The following is a 19,661-nucleotide window of genomic DNA, read 5'->3' as shown; positions in this document are numbered from 1 at the left end:
AAGAACAGGCTGTTACATCTAGATCAGGGGTCATGTGATGAGGAGAGGGGATCTGCTGCAGCAGTATCCTGAGAAGAACAGGCTGTTACATCTAGATCAGGGGTCAGGTGATGAGGAGAGGGGATCTGCTGCAGCAGTATCCTGAGAAGAACAGGCTGTTACATCTAGATCAGGGGTCATGTGATGAGGAGAGGGGATCTGCTGCAGCAGTATCCTGAGAAGAACAGGCTGTTACATCTAGATCAGGGGTCAGGTGATGAGGAGAGGGGATCTGCTGCAGCAGTATCCTGAGAAGAACAGGCTGTTACATCTAGATCAGGGGTCAGGTGATGAGGAGAGGGGATCTGCTGCAGCAGTATCCTGAGAAGAATGGGCTTTTTTTGTAAAAAATGTACTTAAAAAATGTGATCGTGTCTCAATGTAATCAAGGCATGAAATTATTGTTATTTTCAGTCACACTTTGTTTGGATAGTCCAGATAGTATGATCATCTACAGATGGACTATCAACAAATTATCTGTTGACAAGCAACTGCTTGCTAAGGTTACGGTTAGGTTTAGAATAAGGGTTAGGATTTAGGTTAGGGTTAAGATAAGGGTTAAGAGAGAGCTAGGGTTAGTAGATAGATGGACTATTCAAATAAAGTGTTAACTTATCTTCAAATATAACCTATTTTTTGGCTTAGTTGTGGCCAATTTGCAGTGTACTAATTAGAATTATGTTCCGGCCACCCAACTATCCACGCAGACAGAAATCGTTCCACGTCTGAATATAGTTGCCTACCCCTTAGTGATGGGGGGAAAATTGATACAGTCATATAATTGGATATTATTTTTGATGATATATTGTATCATTTTGACAATATCTTTGCGCTAGTTGGCGGTACCTCTAGTAAAAACTCATGTTTTTCCTTCATAGATTGATCTCTAGTTTTTAAATAGGGAGCCAGTTTGTTTTCAGCACTTTCATTTCCATGACAGATCAACACACGTTTTCTTATGGCTCTCTTGTCCCTCTGCAGCAGACATATCGTGAGCAATATGTTCGGAGCCATCGAATCACAAAATCGAGTTGCAATACATATAGAATAATACTGGTAATTCCCAGCCCTACTACCTACCCTTGGTCGAGATCGTGTCATTCAGAGAGCACTGCAAGTTTGGACCCATTTCTCAAAGGGGAATGTGGATCTGAGGCAGCATTTGAGGGGGTTTGAGGTGTAAACAATAGCCATACTATTTTTGTTTTGATGAAAGCCTAAAATTCACCCCCTCTGAATGACAACAAAGACAAAGCGAGAGGAGGCACTTTAATACGGAACAAGTTAAAGAGAAAAGCTCAACACTATCGGTTACCACGACAACACGGACCCTGCTTTTCCATATTATAAAGAGAAAAGCAACATGTCAATCATCATGTTGGTGGTGTTGTTTTGTAGAGCCACTTTATGCTAAACGAGGCAGCAGGAGAGGCAGGTGTTCTGATAAACATTCAAGAGTTTTCCACCACCATTACCAGCAACCTTATTGACCAACTCCCAGAATACTCTGGAACCTTTGGAAACCATCCTATTGAAACCTATTATTCAGCTAAGGGCATCGCCGAAGGACAGTTTGCATTTACGAGGTTTCAACTGTTACAAAGATGTTTAAAGATCTTGACAAACGGAAAGGAACACGATTGGATCCCAGCTAGATTCCTAAGTGATGCTGCTGTTCCTATTGGACGTCATGTAGAAACACACATCAGTCTTTCCATTCAACACGGAAAGGTAGCACAAGAGTTTAAACCTGCAAGAGCTGTTCCTTTATACAAGAAAGGAAGCCAAGTTGAACAAGGGAACTACAGACCAGTGTCAATCTTCAGTGTGTTGTCAAGTGTTTTAGAATGTGCACTCCATGAACAGATCCTAAAGTACACTGATGACCATAACATTGTATATGACCTTCAGTCCGGGTTTTAGACGATCCTATTCTACTGACACTTGTTTGCTATACTTGACAGATTTTATCAAGCATGAAATTGAATTCACACAAAGGGCAACTTCTGTGCGATGGTCATGCTTGACATACAAAAAGCATTTGATACTGTGAACCATGATATTTAGTTCTACCAACTGAACATAATTGGTTTGGCAACAGCTCCTTATTATGGGTGATGTCATACCTAATTGATAGGATTCAAAGGGTGGATGTGGGCAGGACACCGTCTGACGCTAAGGAGATAAACTGTGATGTAACCCTGGGGAGCATTTTGGGGTCTTCGATTTGTTACTCTACCTAAATGACATGGACTCTGCCTGTTCATGCCCTCTGTTCCTGTATGTGGCTGATGCTGCCCACTTGGTTTCACATTAGGAAAAGGAGACCATTGAAAAGAACCTAAGCAGCCAACTGACCAAAGTCAGTAAGAGGTTATCCGACAACAAACAAGTCTCTGCATTTAGGGAAGACAGAATGTATCCTGTTTGGTTCCAAACACAAAGTGAGAAACTCTTCCAACTTCTCAGTCAAGTGTAATGGTGTAGAGATGAAGGAAAAATGCTCTGGGATGTGAACTAGACCAACACATGACAGGTGAACTCATGGCTCTGAAGGTCATTTGGAAGGTTCACTCCAGGAAAAAGTTCCTGACAAGGGAGGCCAAGTTCCTGGATACAGAGACTATGAGGACCCTGGCAACATCTCTGATACAGTGCCACTATGACTATGCTTGTATCTCATTGTTCAATGCCATAACCCTAAAATCTGAAGGACAAACTTCAAAACAGACCAAAACAAATGAATGAGAATTATTCTCAAGCTCAGCCCTAGGATACACATTGATCCTAATCATTTCAGGAACATTAACTGGCTTCCAGTTGATCTGAAACTGTAGAAGGTTTTTTAAAAGTTATACATGACCTTACCCCCAGTTACCTGTCTGGTTATTTTAACTTCATGAGAGACTCTCATAGCCATCACACCAGAATCCGTGTTGTTACTATCAGACCGCTGAGCTCTGTCCTGAAAACCTGTTGGGGCTAGGGGGCAGTATTGAGAATTTTGAAAAAAATATGTGCCCATTTTTAACTGCCACCTACACCAACTCAGAAGCTAGGATATGCATATTATTACCAGATTTGGATAGAAAACACTCTGAATTTTCTAAAACTGTTTGAATGGTGTCTGTAAGTATAACAAAACTCATATGGCAGGCAAAAACCTGAGAAAACCTGAGAGAAAAAAATAATTTTGTGGCTGTACTATTTTTTTTAATCATTGTTTAATAGATACCACAGTGAGAAAGGATTCATTTCGCAACTCCTACGGCTTCCACTAGATGTCAGCGATCTTTATAAAGTTGTTTGAAGCGTCTATGATCAACAGAGACCGGATGACAAGGAAGGGAAGTTGACCTCCCTGGGATGTCGTCACTTCATTATTGGCTGCACCTGCGCAATCATGTGATGCGATACATTTTTCAAATACGTTTTTCAAGACACAGGAGAGGTCGGGTTGAAACATTACTGATGTTTCACGTTAAAAATGGCTCTAAAGATTGATGCTAAACAACGTTTGACATGTTTGAACGAACATAAATAGATTTTTTTTTTTACTTTTCGCCGTGACTCCCCCCGCGCTACTTTTTAGTAGCCTACCGAAGCACTAACAACTTGGAGTTATTTGGACATCGATTATGAACTTTGTTGAAAGAAACCACATTTGTTGTGGACATGGGATTCCTGGAAGTGCCAATGGATGAAGATAATCAAAGGTAAGGGATTATTGACAATAGTAATTTTGATATTACATGGTTACAAGATGGTGCTAACCTGTATAGCCTAGCCTATTGTTCTTAGCACAGCACCCGGTTTATTGCAAATTGTGATTTCCCAGTAAAGTTATTTTGAAATCTGGCAATGCAGTAGCATTTACGAAATGTTAAACTATGAATATTTGAATGACAATATTATAATTTACCAATGTTTTCGAATAGTAATTTTGTAATTTGTAACATTGTTCACCGGAAGCATTTCAGAGAAGAAAAAATCTGAATTTCACCGCTACTGTAAAATGCTGTTTTTGGATATAAATATGAACTTGATGGAACAAAAAATGCATGTATTGTATAACATAATGTCCTAGGAGTGTCATCTGATGGAGATTGACAAAGGTTAGTGCATAATTTTAGCTGGTTTCTGCTTTTGGTGACGCCTGACCTTGAATTGAAAATGGATGTTTGTACTTTTGTGGCTATGTACTGTCCTAACATAATCTAACTTTATGCTTTTGCCGTAAAGCCTCTTTGAAAATCGAACAATGTGGTTAGATTAAGGAGATGTTTATCTTTTAAATTGTGTAAAATAGTTGATTGTTTGAGAAATTGAAATTATTAGATTTTTGATGTTTTGAATTTCCAGCCTTGCTAGCAATCCCGTCTCAGGGTTCATTGCTAACCTGTAGCCCCAACAGGTGCACTGGTGCAGAGGAACGGAATGGTGTACCAAACCATATCAAAACCATCCTTACGCTAGGGAGGTTTAACAAATGGTTCATGGACAAAATGCTTTAAAAACGGCATAGGCTTAAAGAAAGTATAATTGTTTCAATTAACGTTACTTGGTAATCTATTTTATTCCTTTTATGGTTTTTCCTCCCCATTGAGATGAATTTGAGAAGCATTTTGTTTTCATGTTATAATCGTGTATATTTTGTTTTCATGTATTTTCATGAGGACCACAATAGAATACGTTTAAACTTTTAGTGTCTTCCTCAATGATTTTAATGGCATTGTACTGTATCCATGTGTGGTTGTAATGTGTTTGAAATTGTCAAACAAACAAAAAATTAACAAATAAAAAATAAAATCTCCCAGTAACCTGGAGCAAAAGAGACAGAGGGAGGAGAGATGGATAACCTAAACCATTGTGTGGTAGGAGTCTGTGTTTTAGTCTAGGTAGGACCACACCACCACTGAACGCAGTGAAGGAAGTGAAGGAAGTGCAGGAACCAGTCAGGTCCAGTCCACACAGTGGAACCAGGCAGTGACTCAGCAAGCAGAGCGTCCATTTAAAAACTACATCTGGTCCCAGCTGGTGGTTAGGCTAATCTCTCCCTCTCTCACAGACATGCTGCATGAAACACACACAGGACTGGAAAACAAGCGGTGTCATATTCGATCTCTGCAACCACAGGGAATGCAGAGATGGAGGACTTCATCTTTAAGGAGAGAGGAGACTTTCCCTTTTCCTCAAAACCCCACCCCCCCAAGACTAAACCCCACCCCCCCAAGACTAAACCCCACCCCCCAAGACTAAACCCCACCCCCCCAAGACTAAACCCCACCCCCCCAAGACTAAACCCCACCCCCATTCGTCTTGTCACACCCTTCACTCCACTAGATGGGGTAAACAATGCAGTCTCTGTACTCTCCCACCTTCGCAATGCCTTCCACTTGGTAGACGCCTGTCACATTTCCCTCAGTCTGATTGATATTCTCAAGGCCCCTGACTGTGACAAACCCTTTACCTGCCTGGTGTATTGATATACTGACGACACTGTTCATTCACCTTTCGCTGGATCGGCATCAGTAAGAGGGTGCATAAAACACACACACACACACACACACACACACACACACACACACACACACACACACACACACACACACACACACACACACACACACACACACACACACACACACACACACACACACACACACAGAGAGAGACAGAGACAAAGACAGATGCATTATTTCTTTGTCACGAACACAACATAGTCACACTCACTAGCACAAATATGCGCAGCAGGTTTTTTGTTTCCTCAGTCATACGCTCACCCACATCACCACACAGCCTAACACCCCCCCTTCCCATGCCATAGAGATCACACCCCTGAGAAACAACCCAGAGATATCAAACACACTGCTGCTCAGGGTCAGAGCTCAAGCAACAGGCAGGCCACTGAGGGTGACTGGCGATGGTATCAGCAATAAACACAACCCCACACAATCTAACAGACAGTCTCACTCACCACCACAGCAATGGCCGAACAGGCAATGGCAATCTGGTTGAGGTCCATAACGGCTGTCATTTTGTCAGCCAGAGAAAGGAGAGAAGAGCGCCGTCTGTCCCTGTGTCGTCTGTGAAAGGGGCGGTAGTGGCGGAGAGATGACGGCGGCGAGGGGGCAGCGACAGAACGGAGAGGAGAGCCCACAAGGAACCACTGAATTCTTTCGATAGCAGCAGCTGGTTCCATCAAAAGATGGGAGGAGAATGTGTGTGAGAGGGGGAGGGAGAGAGGGAGAGAGACTGAGGGAGTGGAGAGGCGGTGTGAATGGGAGCTCGAGAGAGACGTGGAGGAAGAAGAGGGAGGGAGTGTGGGAGTGCGTTTCTTGCTAGGTATGCACAAAGCTCTCAGGGTCGTCTGGGCACTCAGTAGCACTTTGTAATTGCATTTAGAAGGTCAGGTGGGCCAGTAGGTTGAACAAATTCTACCATGTCACCCCGCTCCTCTAAAAACTCCACCGGCTTCCAGTCAAAACTCGCATCCACTACAAGACCATGGTACTTGCCTACGGAGCAACAAGAGAAACATCCCCTCCCTACCTTCAGGCTTTGTTTATTTTTTATTTCACCTTTATTTAAGCAGGTGGGCCAGTTGAGAACAAGTTCTCATTTACAACTGCGACCTGGCCAAGATAAAGCAAAGCAGTGCGACAAAAACAACAGAGTTACACATGAGATAAACAAACGTACAGTCAATAACACAATAGAAAAATCAATATACAGTGTGTGCAAATGTATTACGATTAGGGAGGTAAAGCAATAAATAGGCCATAGTGGCGAAATAATTACAATTTACCATTAACACGAGTGATAGATGTGCAAATGATGATGTGCAAGTACAGATACTGGGGTGCAAAAGAGCAAAACATTTTTATGGGGATGAGGTAGTTGGTTGGGCTATTTACAGATGGGCTGTGTACAGGTACAGTGATCGGTAAGCTGCTCTGACAGCTGATGCTTATAATTAGTGAGGGAGATATAAGACTCCAGCTTCAGTGATTTTTGCAATTCGTTCCAGTCATTGGCAGCAGAGTACTGGAAGGAGAGGCAGCCAAAGGAGGTATTGGCTTTGGGGATGACCAGTGAAATATACCTGCTGGAGCGCGTCCTACGGGTGGGTGATGCTATGGAGACCAGTGAGCTGAGATAAGGCGGGGCTTTACCTAGCAAAGACTTATAGATGACCTGGAGCCAGTGGGTTTGGCGACGAATATGTAGCGAGGGCCAGCCAACAAGAGCATACAGGTCGCAGTGGTGGGTTGTATATGGGGCTTTGGTGACAAATCGGATGGCATTGTGATAGACTGCATCCAATTTGCTGAGTAGAGTGTTGGAGGCTATTTTGTAAATGACATCGCTGAAGTCAAGGAGCGGTAGGATAGTCAGTTTTACGAAGATATGTTTGGCGGCATGAGTGAAGGAGGCGATATAGGAAGCCGATTCTAGATGTAATTTTGGATTGGAGATGCTTAATGTGAATCTGGAAGGAGAGTTTACAGTCTAACCAGACACTTAGGTATTTATAGTTGTCCACATATTCTAAGTCAGAACCGTCCAGAGTAGTGATGCTAGTCGGGCGGGCGGGTGCGGGCAGCAATCGGTTGAAGAGCATGCATTTAGTTTTACTAGCATTTAAGAGCAGGCTACAGTGCATTCGGAAAGAATTCAGACCCTTTGACTTTTTCCACATTTTGTTACGTTACAGCCTTATTCTAAAATGCATTAAATAGTTTTTTCCCCCTTCATCAATGTACACATAATACCACATAATGACAAAGCAAAAACAGGTTTAGATTTTTTGGCAAATTGATTACAAATTAAATATTGAAATATCACATTTACATAAGCATTTCAGACCCTTTACTCAGTACTTTGTTGAAGCACCTTTGGCAGCGATTACAGCACCTAGTCTTCGTAGGTATGACGCTACAAGCTTGGCACACCTGTATTTGGGGAGTTTCTCCCATTCTTCTCTGCAGATCCTCTCAAGCTCTGTTAGGTTGGATGGGGAACGTCACTGCACAGCTATTTTTCCTCTCCAGAGATGTTTGATTAGGTTCATGTCCGGGCTCTGGCTGGGCCACACAAGGACATTCAGAGACTTGTCCCGAAGCCACTCCTGCATTGTCTTAGGGTCATTTTCCTATTGGAAGGCGAACCTTCAACCCAGTCTGAGGTCCTGAGCGTTCTGGAGCAGGTTTTCATCAAGGACCTCTTTGTACTTTGCTCCGATCATCTTTCCCTCGATCCTGACTATTCTCCTAGTCCCTGCCGCTGAAAAACATCCCAACAGCATGATGTTGCCACCACGCTTCACCATAAGGATGGTGCCAGGTTTCATACAGACATGACACTTGGCATTCAGGCCAAAGAGTTCAATCTTTGTTTCATCAGACCAGAGAATCTTGTTTCTCACGGTCCATCCTTCAGGGGCCTTTTAGCAAACTCCAAGCGGGCTGTCATGTGCCTTTTACTGAGGAGTGGCTGTCGTCTGGCCACTCTACTATAAAGCCCTGATTGGTGGAGTGCTGCAGAGATGGTTGTCCTTCTGGAAGGTTCTCCCATCTCCACAGAGGAACTCTGGAGCTCTGTCAAGAGTGACCATCGGGTTCTTGGTCACCTCCCTGACAAAGAACCTTCTCCCCGGATTGCTCAGTTTGGCTGGGCGGCCAGCTCTAGGAAGAGTCTTGGTGGTTCCAAACGTCTTCCGTTTAAGAATGATGGAGGCCACTGTGTTCTTGGGGACCTTCAATGCTGCAAACATTTTCTGGTACCCTTCCCCAGATCTGTGCCTCGACACAATCCTGTCTCAGAGCTCGAGGAACAATTCTTTCGAACCTCATGGCTTTGTTTTTGCACTGACATGCACTATCAACTGTGGGCCCTGATAACATGTCCAAATAATTTAATTTATCACAGGTGGACTCCAATCAAGTTATAGGAACATCTCAAGGATGATCAATGGAAACAGGAAACAGAATGCACCTTAATTTAGTCTCATACAAAAGTGTCTGAATATTTATGTAAATACGTTATTTTATTTTTAATACATTTGCAAATTTGTCAGAAAACCTGTTTTCGCTTTGTCATTATGGGCTATTGTGTGTAGATTGTTATTATTATTTTTTTTTTCCCCCTCATCATTCTTTTTTAGAATAAGGCTGTTGCAAAAGGGAAGGAGTCTGAATACTTTCCTAATGCACCGGATGCTCAAACCTTACACCCCATCCTGAGTACTCCGTTCTGCCACATCTGGTCTCTTGGCCCTCCCACTCAGCAAAGTCCAAGCTCTTCGCTGTCCTGGCACCCCAATGGTGGTACCAGCTTCCCTCTGAAGCTAGGACAGCAGAGTCCCTGCCCATCTTCCGAAAACATCTGAAACCCTAACTCTTCAATGAGTATCTTAAATAAAGCCTTTTGTGAATTAAACACTCACACTTTACTTTCCTCACCCCTTACTAGCACTGACTTTGCTGATCAATTATCCCTCAAAGTAGCTTACTATGACTGATATGTGGTTGTCCCACCTAGCTATCTTAAGATGAACGTACTAACTGTAAGTCGCTCTGGGTAAGAGTGTCTGCTAAATGACTAACATGTAAGTGCCAATGGGAGAGGGGTGAGGAGGGCTGAAAGAGTGTGAGGAAAAGGGGAGTGAATCAGCGTCAGGGGAAGAACACTAATGGTTGGATCGGAGGAGGATCAGTAACATACCTGTGGATTGGCTGATACAGAACACCTGACTAAAATATTAGGTTTAGGCATGATATGGTAATAGCCTCACATAGACGTCTAATCCAGTCCATAGAGTTCTTAGAAAATGGCGTGTTGGTGGTTGATTTGGAATTGGGCATTAGCGTGTCATGTGCATACCATCCGTTTCTTTTAGGAGGTCTGGCTGCCCCCTCTAAAATGCTTTCGTACACATGTTGATTTTGTCCACCCACACCAGACGCAGGTTGAAATATCAAAACGAACTCTGAACCAACTATATTAATTTGGGGACAGGTTGAAAAGAATTAAACATTTATAGCAATTTAGCTGGCTAGCTTGCTGTTGCTAGCTAATTTGTCCTGGGATATAAACATTGGGTTGTTATTTTACCTGAAATGCACAAGGTCCTCTACTCTGACAATTCATGCACAGATAAAAGGGTAAACCAAGTTTGTTTCTAGTAATCTCTCCTCCTTCAGGCTTCTTCTTCGGACTTTATATGGCGGTTGGCAACCAACTTTAAGGTGCATTACCAACACTAACTGGAGCGTGGACCTCCGTTCATCTTTCAATCACCCACATGGGTATATGCTCCTAAAAACCAATGAGATGGGAGAGACGGGACTTGCAGCACGTCAAGCTTCACAAATAGAACCAAGTTCTATTTTAGCACCTGGCTACGCAGACGCTCGTTGACGCGCGGGAGAAGCGTGGGTACAATGATTGAGTAACATGTATGTGCACACGACGCAACTGGTGTGGTCAACATGTAAGGAGCCTGGCCTGGGTTTAATCCTCAGTCTGTTCATTGGGAACAATCTTTATGCTCTGCCTCCCTGGCCTGCTGTGTGCAGCACCAGCACTGAGACAGATGGAGCATTGGCATGAATTGGGTTGGGGGGGGGTTAACTGCAGATATGGGATGTCAAGAAGACAATATGGCTTTTCAGCCAGGGCTAGCCAGCCAGCTCTCTGGACCCTGTCTGTAATGTCCACTCAGTTTCTCTGTCAGAGGGCAATCCAGCCAGAGGGTAGCACCAGCAATGTCTGTGGCCCATTGTTCCTTCATGTTGCCGTCTTTCAGCAATAAGACAACGGCTACAGCACAGTACTGCAACATAACACAGCCTACAACATAAGGTATTCATTGAAAGGTAAGAACTAGCTCTCCTCGGTCTCCAGTTAAGCTACTATACATTGTGATGGCAGTCCATTTCAGAACCAGTTTGCACTAAAAGTTTGATTTAGCCATTGGCTCTGGATGAGGATGATATAAGTGCCAGACGCACCAGTTTGAGTGTTTCAAGAACTGCAACGCTGCTGGGTTTTTTCACGCTCAACAGTTTCCCGTGTGTATCAAGAATGGTCCAAAGGACATTCATCCAACTTGACAGAACGCTGGGAAGTATTGGGAGTCAACATGGGCCAGCTCCCCTGTGGAAGGCTTTTTACTCCTTGTAGAGTCCATGCCCGACGACATCAGGCTGTTCTGAGGGCAAAGGGGGGGGGCAACTCAATATTAGGAAGGTGTTCCCAATGTTTGGTATAGTCAGTGTACACACACAGAGACACTGTGGCAGAAACACTGTAGATCTGCTAAGACGAGTACACAATGGATTTGGAGGTCAGGATTAGGGCCGATTCAGGACAGGGAAAGCAGCCCAAAACTACGCTCCAAACTGGGTCAGTGCTATTGTTGCTACCTCTGCCCAACCCTGGGATCCTCGGCTCAACCCTAGGATCCCCGGCTGCCATGGCCACTCTGGCCTGCAGCAGGCTAATCTCCTCCATTCTGGAGACAAACCCAAATTAGAGCAAGTTCCTGGGGTTAGAATGACCAAAACCTGGCTAATTGAGGTAAAGTGGCATACCTGGAATTACACAACAAATGTTAGATAACACTTTGTTTCCAAGTTTTTAACCATTTACTCCTACCCCGGACGGCCATGCTGGGATATAAATATCTCTACCATATGGCTCCAATAACGACTTCATCAGAATAAATCAGTCTCTCGGCAGGCAGCTTCCCAACATCTATCGGCAGGCAGGATTTAGGACCCTGCCCTTCAGCAGCGCGCGCCCCAGTCTAGTCAGCATGTTAGAGGGGGCAGCGAGACCTCCAACAAAGCCCATGCATCCTAAAGGAAATGGATGGTATGCACATGACACGCTAATGCCCAATTCCAAATCAACCACCAACACGCCATTTTCTAAGAACTCTATGGACTGGATTAGACGTCTATGTGAGGCTATTACCATATCATGCCTAAACCTAATATTTTAGTCAGGTGTTCTGTATCAGCCAATCCACAGGTAGTTTACTGATCCTCCTCCAATCCAACCATTAGTGTTCTTCCCGACACTGATTCACTCCCCTTTTCCTCACACTCTTTCAGCCCTCCTCACCCCTCTCCCATTTGTATTTACATGTTAGTCATTTAGCAGACACTCTTACCCAGAGCGACTTAGTTAGTGCGTTCATTTTAAGATAGCTAGCTCATCTAGGTCACATGGCACCAGGGGAGACAGCATGGCCGACCTACAGTATAGGGAAAACACTGAGTGGACATGATAGGCAAGGTTGCTGTCAGCACTGTATCGTTTAATCCCAGGCCATCTGCCACTCAAAATCACTCGTCCCGATGCAGGCTCACTGGCTGCTGTGATGCCCTATGCAGAAAACAGGCAGCCCACATGACAGGCCAGGATGGAGGATAGTTTGGTGTCGAGCCGTCACATCAATCACATCAAATCAGTAGGAAAAACGTATGTACTCACTACTGCAAGTCGCTCTGGATAAGAGTGTCTGCTAAATGACTAACATGAAACCAAGCACCAGATAATAATGGCCTAAACCAGTCCAGTCAGGGACACCATTATCAAACCAAAGCACACTTTTCATTAGCCTGGAGAACCTCCCTGATCGGACACATGCTATCCAGTCGGCGAACATTCATGTAAGTCCTCAAGATGAGTGAGGCTAAAGCAAATACATGTTGAGTTCAGCTCTGTCAACAATAGTTCTTTATATCAATGGAAGGTTTTGCAATAATTCTATAACCATGTTCCCTGAGGGTGACTTGGAGATTCACACGTGTGCTCATGATGCCCTCTTCTGGAGGCACTGCTGCTTTTAGGTACAGTAATGAAACTCCATTTCCCCTCAACCACTTGGATGGAAAAAGAACATCCTCTATGTGCTTTGTAAAGAATAGAGTTGATGGGATTGCCATGACAACCATGCCTCTCTCTTTTTTGTGACAAAAGATAAAATGGTGAATGGTCCATTAGCCTAGGCACAACTGAGTCCACCCTAATGTTCACTATCATAACCACAACTCAGTCCACCCTAATGTTCTCCTTAGTGTCCACTATCATAACCACAACTGAGTCCACCCTAATGTTCACTATCATAACCACAACTCAGTCCACCCTAATGTTCTCCATAGTGTCCACTATCATAACCACAACTCAGTCCACCCTAATGTCCTCCATGGTGTCCACTATCATAACCACAACTCAGTCCACCCTAATGTTCTCCATAGTGTCCACTATCATAACCACAACTCAGTCCACCCTAATGTTCTCCATAGTGTCCACTATCATAACCACAACTCAGTCCACCCTAATGTTCACTATCATAACCACAACTCAGTCCACCCTAATGTTCTCCATAGTGTCCACTATCATAACCACAACTGAGTCCACCCTAATGTTCACTATCATAACCACAACTCAGTCCACCCTAATGTTCTCCTTAGTGTCCACTATCATAACCACAACTGAGTCCACCCTAATGTTCACTATCATAACCACAACTCAGTCCACCCTAATGTTCTCCATAGTGTCCACTATCATAACCACAACTCAGTCCACCCTAATGTTCTCCATAGTGTCCACCCTAATGTTCACCATAGTGTCCACTATCATAACCACAACTCAGTCCACCCTAATGTTCTCCAAGTGTCCACTATCATAACCACAACTCAGTCCACCCTAATGTTCCATATGTCCACTATCATAACCACAACTCAGTCCACCCTAATGTTCTCCATAGTGTCCACTATCATAACCACAACTCAGTCCACCCTAATGTTCTCCATAGTGTCCACTATCATAACCACAACTCAGTCCACCCTAATGTCCTCCATAGTGTCCACTATCATAACCACAACTGAGTCCACCCTAATGTTCACTATCATAACCACAACTCAGTCCACCCTAATGTTCTCCATAGTGTCCACTATCATAACCACAACTCAGTCCACCCTAATGTTCTCCATAGTGTCCACCCTAATGTTCACCATAGTGTCCACTATCATAACCACAACTCAGTCCACCCTAATGTTCTCCAGTGTCCACTATCATAACCACAACTCAGTCCACCCTAATGTTCTCCATAGTGTCCACTATCATAACCACAACTCAGTCCACCCTAATGTTCTCCATAGTGTCCACTATCATAACCACAACTCAGTCCACCCTAATGTTCTCCATAGTGTCCACTATCATAACCACAACTCAGTCCACCCTAATGTCCTCCATAGTGTCCACTATCATAACCACAACTCAGTCCACCCTAATGTTCTCCATAGTGTCCACTATCATAACCACAACTCAGTCCACCCTAATGTTCTCCATAGTGTCCACTATCATAACCACAACTCAGTCCACCCTAATGTCCTCCATAGTGTCCACTATCATAACCACAACTCAGTCCACCCTAATGTTCACTATCATAACCACAACTCAGTCCACCCTAATGTTCTCCATAGTGTCCACTATCATAACCACAACTCAGTCCACCCTAATGTTCTCCATAGTGTCCACTATCATAACCACAACTCAGTCCACCCTAATGTTCTCCATAGTGTCCACTATCATAACCACAACTCAGTCCACCCTAATGTTCTCCATAGTGTCCACTATCATAACCACAACTCAGTCCACCCTAATGTTCTCCATAGTGTCCACTATCATAACCACAACTCAGTCCACCCTAATGTTCTCCATAGTGTCCACTATCATAACCACAACTCAGTCCACCCTAATGTTCTCCATAGTGTCCACTATCATAACCACAACTCAGTCCACCCTAATGTTCTCCATAGTGTCCACTATCATAACCACAACTCAGTCCACCCTAATGTCCTCCATAGTGTCCACTATCATAACCACAACTCAGTCCACCCTAATGTTCTCCATAGTGTCCACTATCATAACCACAACTCAGTCCACCCTAATGTTCTCCATAGTGTCCACTATCATAACCACAACTCAGTCCACCCTAATGTCCTCCATAGTGTCCACTATCATAACCACAACTCAGTCCACCCTAATGTTCCTGCACTATCATAACCACAACTCAGTCCACCCTAATGTTCTCCATAGTGTCCACTATCATAACCACAACTCAGTCCACCCTAATGTTCTCCATAGTGTCCACTATCATAACCACAACTCAGTCCACCCTAATGTTCTCCATAGTGTCCACTATCATAACCACAACTCAGTCCACCCTAATGTTCTCCATAGTGTCCACTATCATAACCACAACTCAGTCCACCCTAATGTTCTCCATAGTGTCCACTATCATAACCACAACTCAGTCCACCCTAATGTTCTCCATAGTGTCCACTATCATAACCACAACTCAGTCCACCCTAATGTTCTCCATAGTGTCCACTATCATAACCACAACTCAGTCCACCCTAATGTTCTCCATAGTGTCCACTATCATAACCACAACTCAGTCCACCCTAATGTTCTCCATAGTGTCCACTATCATAACCACAACTCAGTCCACCCTAATGTTCTCCATAGTGTCCACTATCATAACCACAACTCAGTCCACCCTAATGTTCTCCATAGTGTCCACCCTAATGTTCACCATAGTGTCCACTATCATAACCACAACTCAGTCCACCCTAATGTTCTCCATAGTGTCCACCCTAATGTTCTCCATAGTGTCCACTATCATAACCACAACTCAGTCCACCCTAATGTTCTCCATAGTGTCCACTATCATAACCACAACTCAGTCCACCCTAATGTTCTCCATAGTGTCCACTATCATAACCACAACTCAGTCCACCCTAATGTCCTCCATAGTGTCCACTATCATAACCACAACTCAGTCCACCCTAATGTTCTCCATAGTGTCCACTATCATAACCACAACTCAGTCCACCCTAATGTTCTCCATAGTGTCCACCCTAATGTTCTCCATAGTGTCCACCCTAATGTTCTCCATAGTGCACCTTGAAAAGCAAACAGAACACACACTGGGAACACTGTCCACCATTCCCTCCTACTACACCAACATTCCTCCTAGGGCTGGGCGATATGGACCAAAAGTCATATCCCGATATATTTAGGCTGAATATCGATATAAGATATATATCCAAATATTTTTTCCGCAAAGTGAGAGCAAATGTTCAGTCAAAGTCAAAGCCAGATATGACATGTCTCAAGTAGTTTTATTGAAACCGGCTATTTCAGTGAACAGTTGAAAAATCAAATGAATAAATAATAAAAACAGGGCTCTTCACCTGGTTCAGATTAAATGCTCGGCTGTTCAAATAACAATAACATGTAAACATAAATACTGTATAACAACAGGAGTACCTTTTTGGAAATCAAAGCTCCATAAGGTGCCTGACTTCAGTTTACATTTGTGGCAGTGCTTCTCGTGCAAAGTAGTTGCGACTGAGAAGCTCATATCTCGGGTCCATAGTTTTCAGTAGCTTTTTGAATCCGACTTGTTCCACAGTTGCAACAGGGACCATATCTTTAGCAATGTGATAGGACACTGCTTTAGTTATAGTACACCACTTGCCAATTTTCTTTTCATAAGGCACACTGCGGGAAAATGAAGTTTGCAGTGAGCTTTGTTTCGGGGCTGGAGCTTTTTCGGGTTGTCGACGGCTTGCGGCTGGGGCTTCTGCAGCGCGCAGTTTCACACACTCTTCGTATTGCAGTTTGTGCCACTGTTTTAGGTGGTGAAAAAGATTTGTTGTGCTTCCACCCCTGGCTGTAACTTTTTTATGGCACTGCCTACATATAACGTGATTTTGTTGCTCATCTGATACTTTGAATTCGAACCATCTCCAAATTACTGAGCCAATGCTTTTTCTTTTACTAACCAATTCCTCCTCAAAACGCTCCGCAGACGCTGTTGCTTCCTCCATGTTTGTTGAAGCGTCTGTTACTGCCCCTCCCCCCTCTGTGCATGAAAGAGGAGGCGTGGGGAGCAGCGCAGAGAGCTCCTGGTCTGCAGCTTGCTTGGAGCAAGGATCAAAGCGCAAATTTGAACTAAATCGATATATGCGAAATGGTCTAATTTCATATCACATTTAAAATATAGCGATATATTTTTTATATCGATATATCGCCCAGCCCTAATTCCTCCAATCGATTTCTGACTCATAACCAACAGGGACAGGAGACCAAACTGAGTGACAAAGTACAGCAACCTTTTCCAACCCCTTCAAAACAGTAATAAGGCTCGGAAAATACTGTGACACATTCTGGGAGTAGGAGAAGAGCAGGTGGATTGGCCAACATAATGATTCATACCATGACAACCATCTTTAATGATGTCACCCCTCCATGCCCCTCATCAATAGTCATCATGTGCTGCCATGAGGGGGGAGGGCGCCGTGCTGCCATGAGGGGGGAGGGCGCCGTGCTGCCTGCCGCGTCTGCCTGCGTCTACCCGCCCGCCCGCGTCTGCCTGCTTGCGCGAGCGCCTGTCTGTCTGTCTGTCTGTCTGTCTGTCTGTCTGCCTGCCTGCCTGTCTGTCTGTCTGCCTGTCTGCCTACCCCCACCCGCGTCCCTTTCTGTCTGCGTGTCTGAAACTGTCAAGATGAGGTAAACCTGGTGCTTCCTAAGCCCGCTGAGACACAGGATGTTAATTAAGGAAGAAAAGCACTGAAGGACTGGAAGAGAGTCATTAAGGGAATCAGATGCAGCAAGGCTTCTCTCAAGGCTCCTGCAGGCGGCTGGGTTGCATGTATTGCATTGTAAAGCCTCAGGGTTGTTTGGATTCAGTGAATACATCCACACTCAGTCTAATAACAGCAATCTACTACACATCAACCCAGAGGACACGAGGCTGTGCTCATCACATACATCGCCCACGCCCCGCCACAAGCAGTCGATTGGCCAATCAATCACCATAGAGATGTGTCCAACAGGGTCACAGGAGAGGAGTGTGTGTGTGTGTGTGTGTGTGTGTGTGTGTCTTTTAGGCTGACTGTATAGAGGAACCGTGACGACGCGCCCCAGGGAGAAGGAACCGTGACGACGCGCCACAGGGAGAAGGAACCGTGACGACGCGCCCCAGGGAGAAGGAACCGTGACGACGCGCCCCAGGGAGAAGGAACCGTGACGACGCGCCACAGGGAGAAGGAACCGTGACGACGCGTCACAGGGAGAAGGAACCGTGACGACGCGCCACAGGGAGAAGTTACCATTTAGTGTTTATACAACAAATGTTAGTGCATCGACTCGTATCGCATAGATTCGTTCCTCTAATCAAACCGAATCATTTCAAACTAAAATGTATGGTTCCTTTATGGTATCAGAGCCCATGTATCTACATGCGTATCAAATCATCTTGAAAGGAAAACATGCACATCCCCACAGACTGACCATCCTATTGTGGGTAGGCCTAAAGCTGCAACGATCTCACAGACTGACCATCCTATTGTGGGTAGACCTAAAGCTGCAACGATCTCACAGACTGACCATCCTATTGTGGGTAGGCCTAAAGCTGCAACGATCTCACAGACTGACCATCCTATTGTGGGTAGACCTAAAGCTGCAACGATCTCACAGACTGACCATCCTATTGTGGGTAGGCCTAAAGCTGCAACGATCTCACAGACTGACCATCCTATTGTGGGTAGGCCTAAAGCTGCAACGATCTCACAGACTGACCATCCTATTGTGGGTAGGCCTAAAGCTGCAACGATCTCACAGACTGACCATCCTATTGTGGGTAGACCTAAAGCTGCAACGATCTCACAGACTGACCATCCTATTGTGGGTAGACCTAAAGCTGCAACGATCTCACAGACTGACCATCCTATTGTGGGTAGACCTAAAGCTGCAACGATCTCACAGACTGACCATCCTATTGTGGGTAGACCTAAAGCTGCAACGATCTCACAGACTGACCATCCTATTGTGGGTAGGCCTAAAGCTGCAACGATCTCACAGACTGACCATCCTATTGTGGGTAGGCCTAAAGCTGCAACGATCTCACAGACTGACCATCCTATTGTGGGTAGGCCTAAAGCTGCAACGATCTCACAGACTGACCATCCTATTGTGGGTAGACCTAAAGCTGCAACGATCTCACAGACTGACCATCCTATTGTGGGTAGACCTAAAGCTGCAACGATCTCACAGACTGACCATCCTATTGTGAATAGGCCTAAAGGGCCGTCCACACCAATGACAACAAAAAATAAAAATAAATATATTTCTAATTTAAGTGAACAGGAGCGTTAACTGATAACTACAAAAGCGTGGAGAACGATAACGAGAGCTATTGTTTGTATCACTTTCAGAGCAATGTTTTCCCTGTCCCTTCGACTATAAAACTTTGACAACCAATCAAAAATGTGTTCTATAGAAGTGTTCTTGGTTGTAGGTGCGCGATGCTGCTTGGAGTGGTGAGAAGGCAGAGCACACGGTAAACTTGCCTGGAGAACTGGTCATGTGTGAGCATATTGGTGGGTGGCCACTTTAATTATAGGACGACTTGGGAGAATGATGATCCACCACAAACAGAGCATGAGAAGGTCATATTTTCCGATGGTAGGCCTATCTGTTAACGCCGATACATCCTGACAAAATACACACTATGACTGGCCTGCTAATGTGCC

The 19,661-nt window shown here is 44.5% G+C and overlaps 1 protein-coding gene across 5 annotated transcripts in view; it reads right to left on the bottom strand.

Annotated features, from left to right (window-relative positions):
• Nucleotides 1-19,661, bottom strand: part of LOC106566479 (protein NDRG3) — a 67,043-nt gene that overhangs the window by 21,338 nt on the left and 26,044 nt on the right. For 2 of the 5 annotated variants that reach the window (XM_045692963.1, XM_014134549.2), the window contains exon 1: nt 6,017-6,286. The exons of the other annotated variants lie outside the window; for them this stretch is intronic. In XM_045692963.1, the coding sequence (XP_045548919.1) occupies nt 6,017-6,241 (225 nt within the window). In that variant the 5' untranslated portion in view covers nt 6,242-6,286. Of the gene's footprint in view, nt 1-6,016; nt 6,287-19,661 lie in introns of those variants that run through there. 5 annotated transcript variants of the gene reach the window in all.

This window comes from Salmo salar, chromosome ssa13, assembly GCF_905237065.1.
Source record: "Salmo salar chromosome ssa13, Ssal_v3.1, whole genome shotgun sequence".
Taxonomy (NCBI): domain Eukaryota; kingdom Metazoa; phylum Chordata; class Actinopteri; order Salmoniformes; family Salmonidae; genus Salmo; species Salmo salar.
Note: the sequence above shows the minus strand (reverse complement) of the source record. Positions and strands in the feature narration are given on the sequence as shown.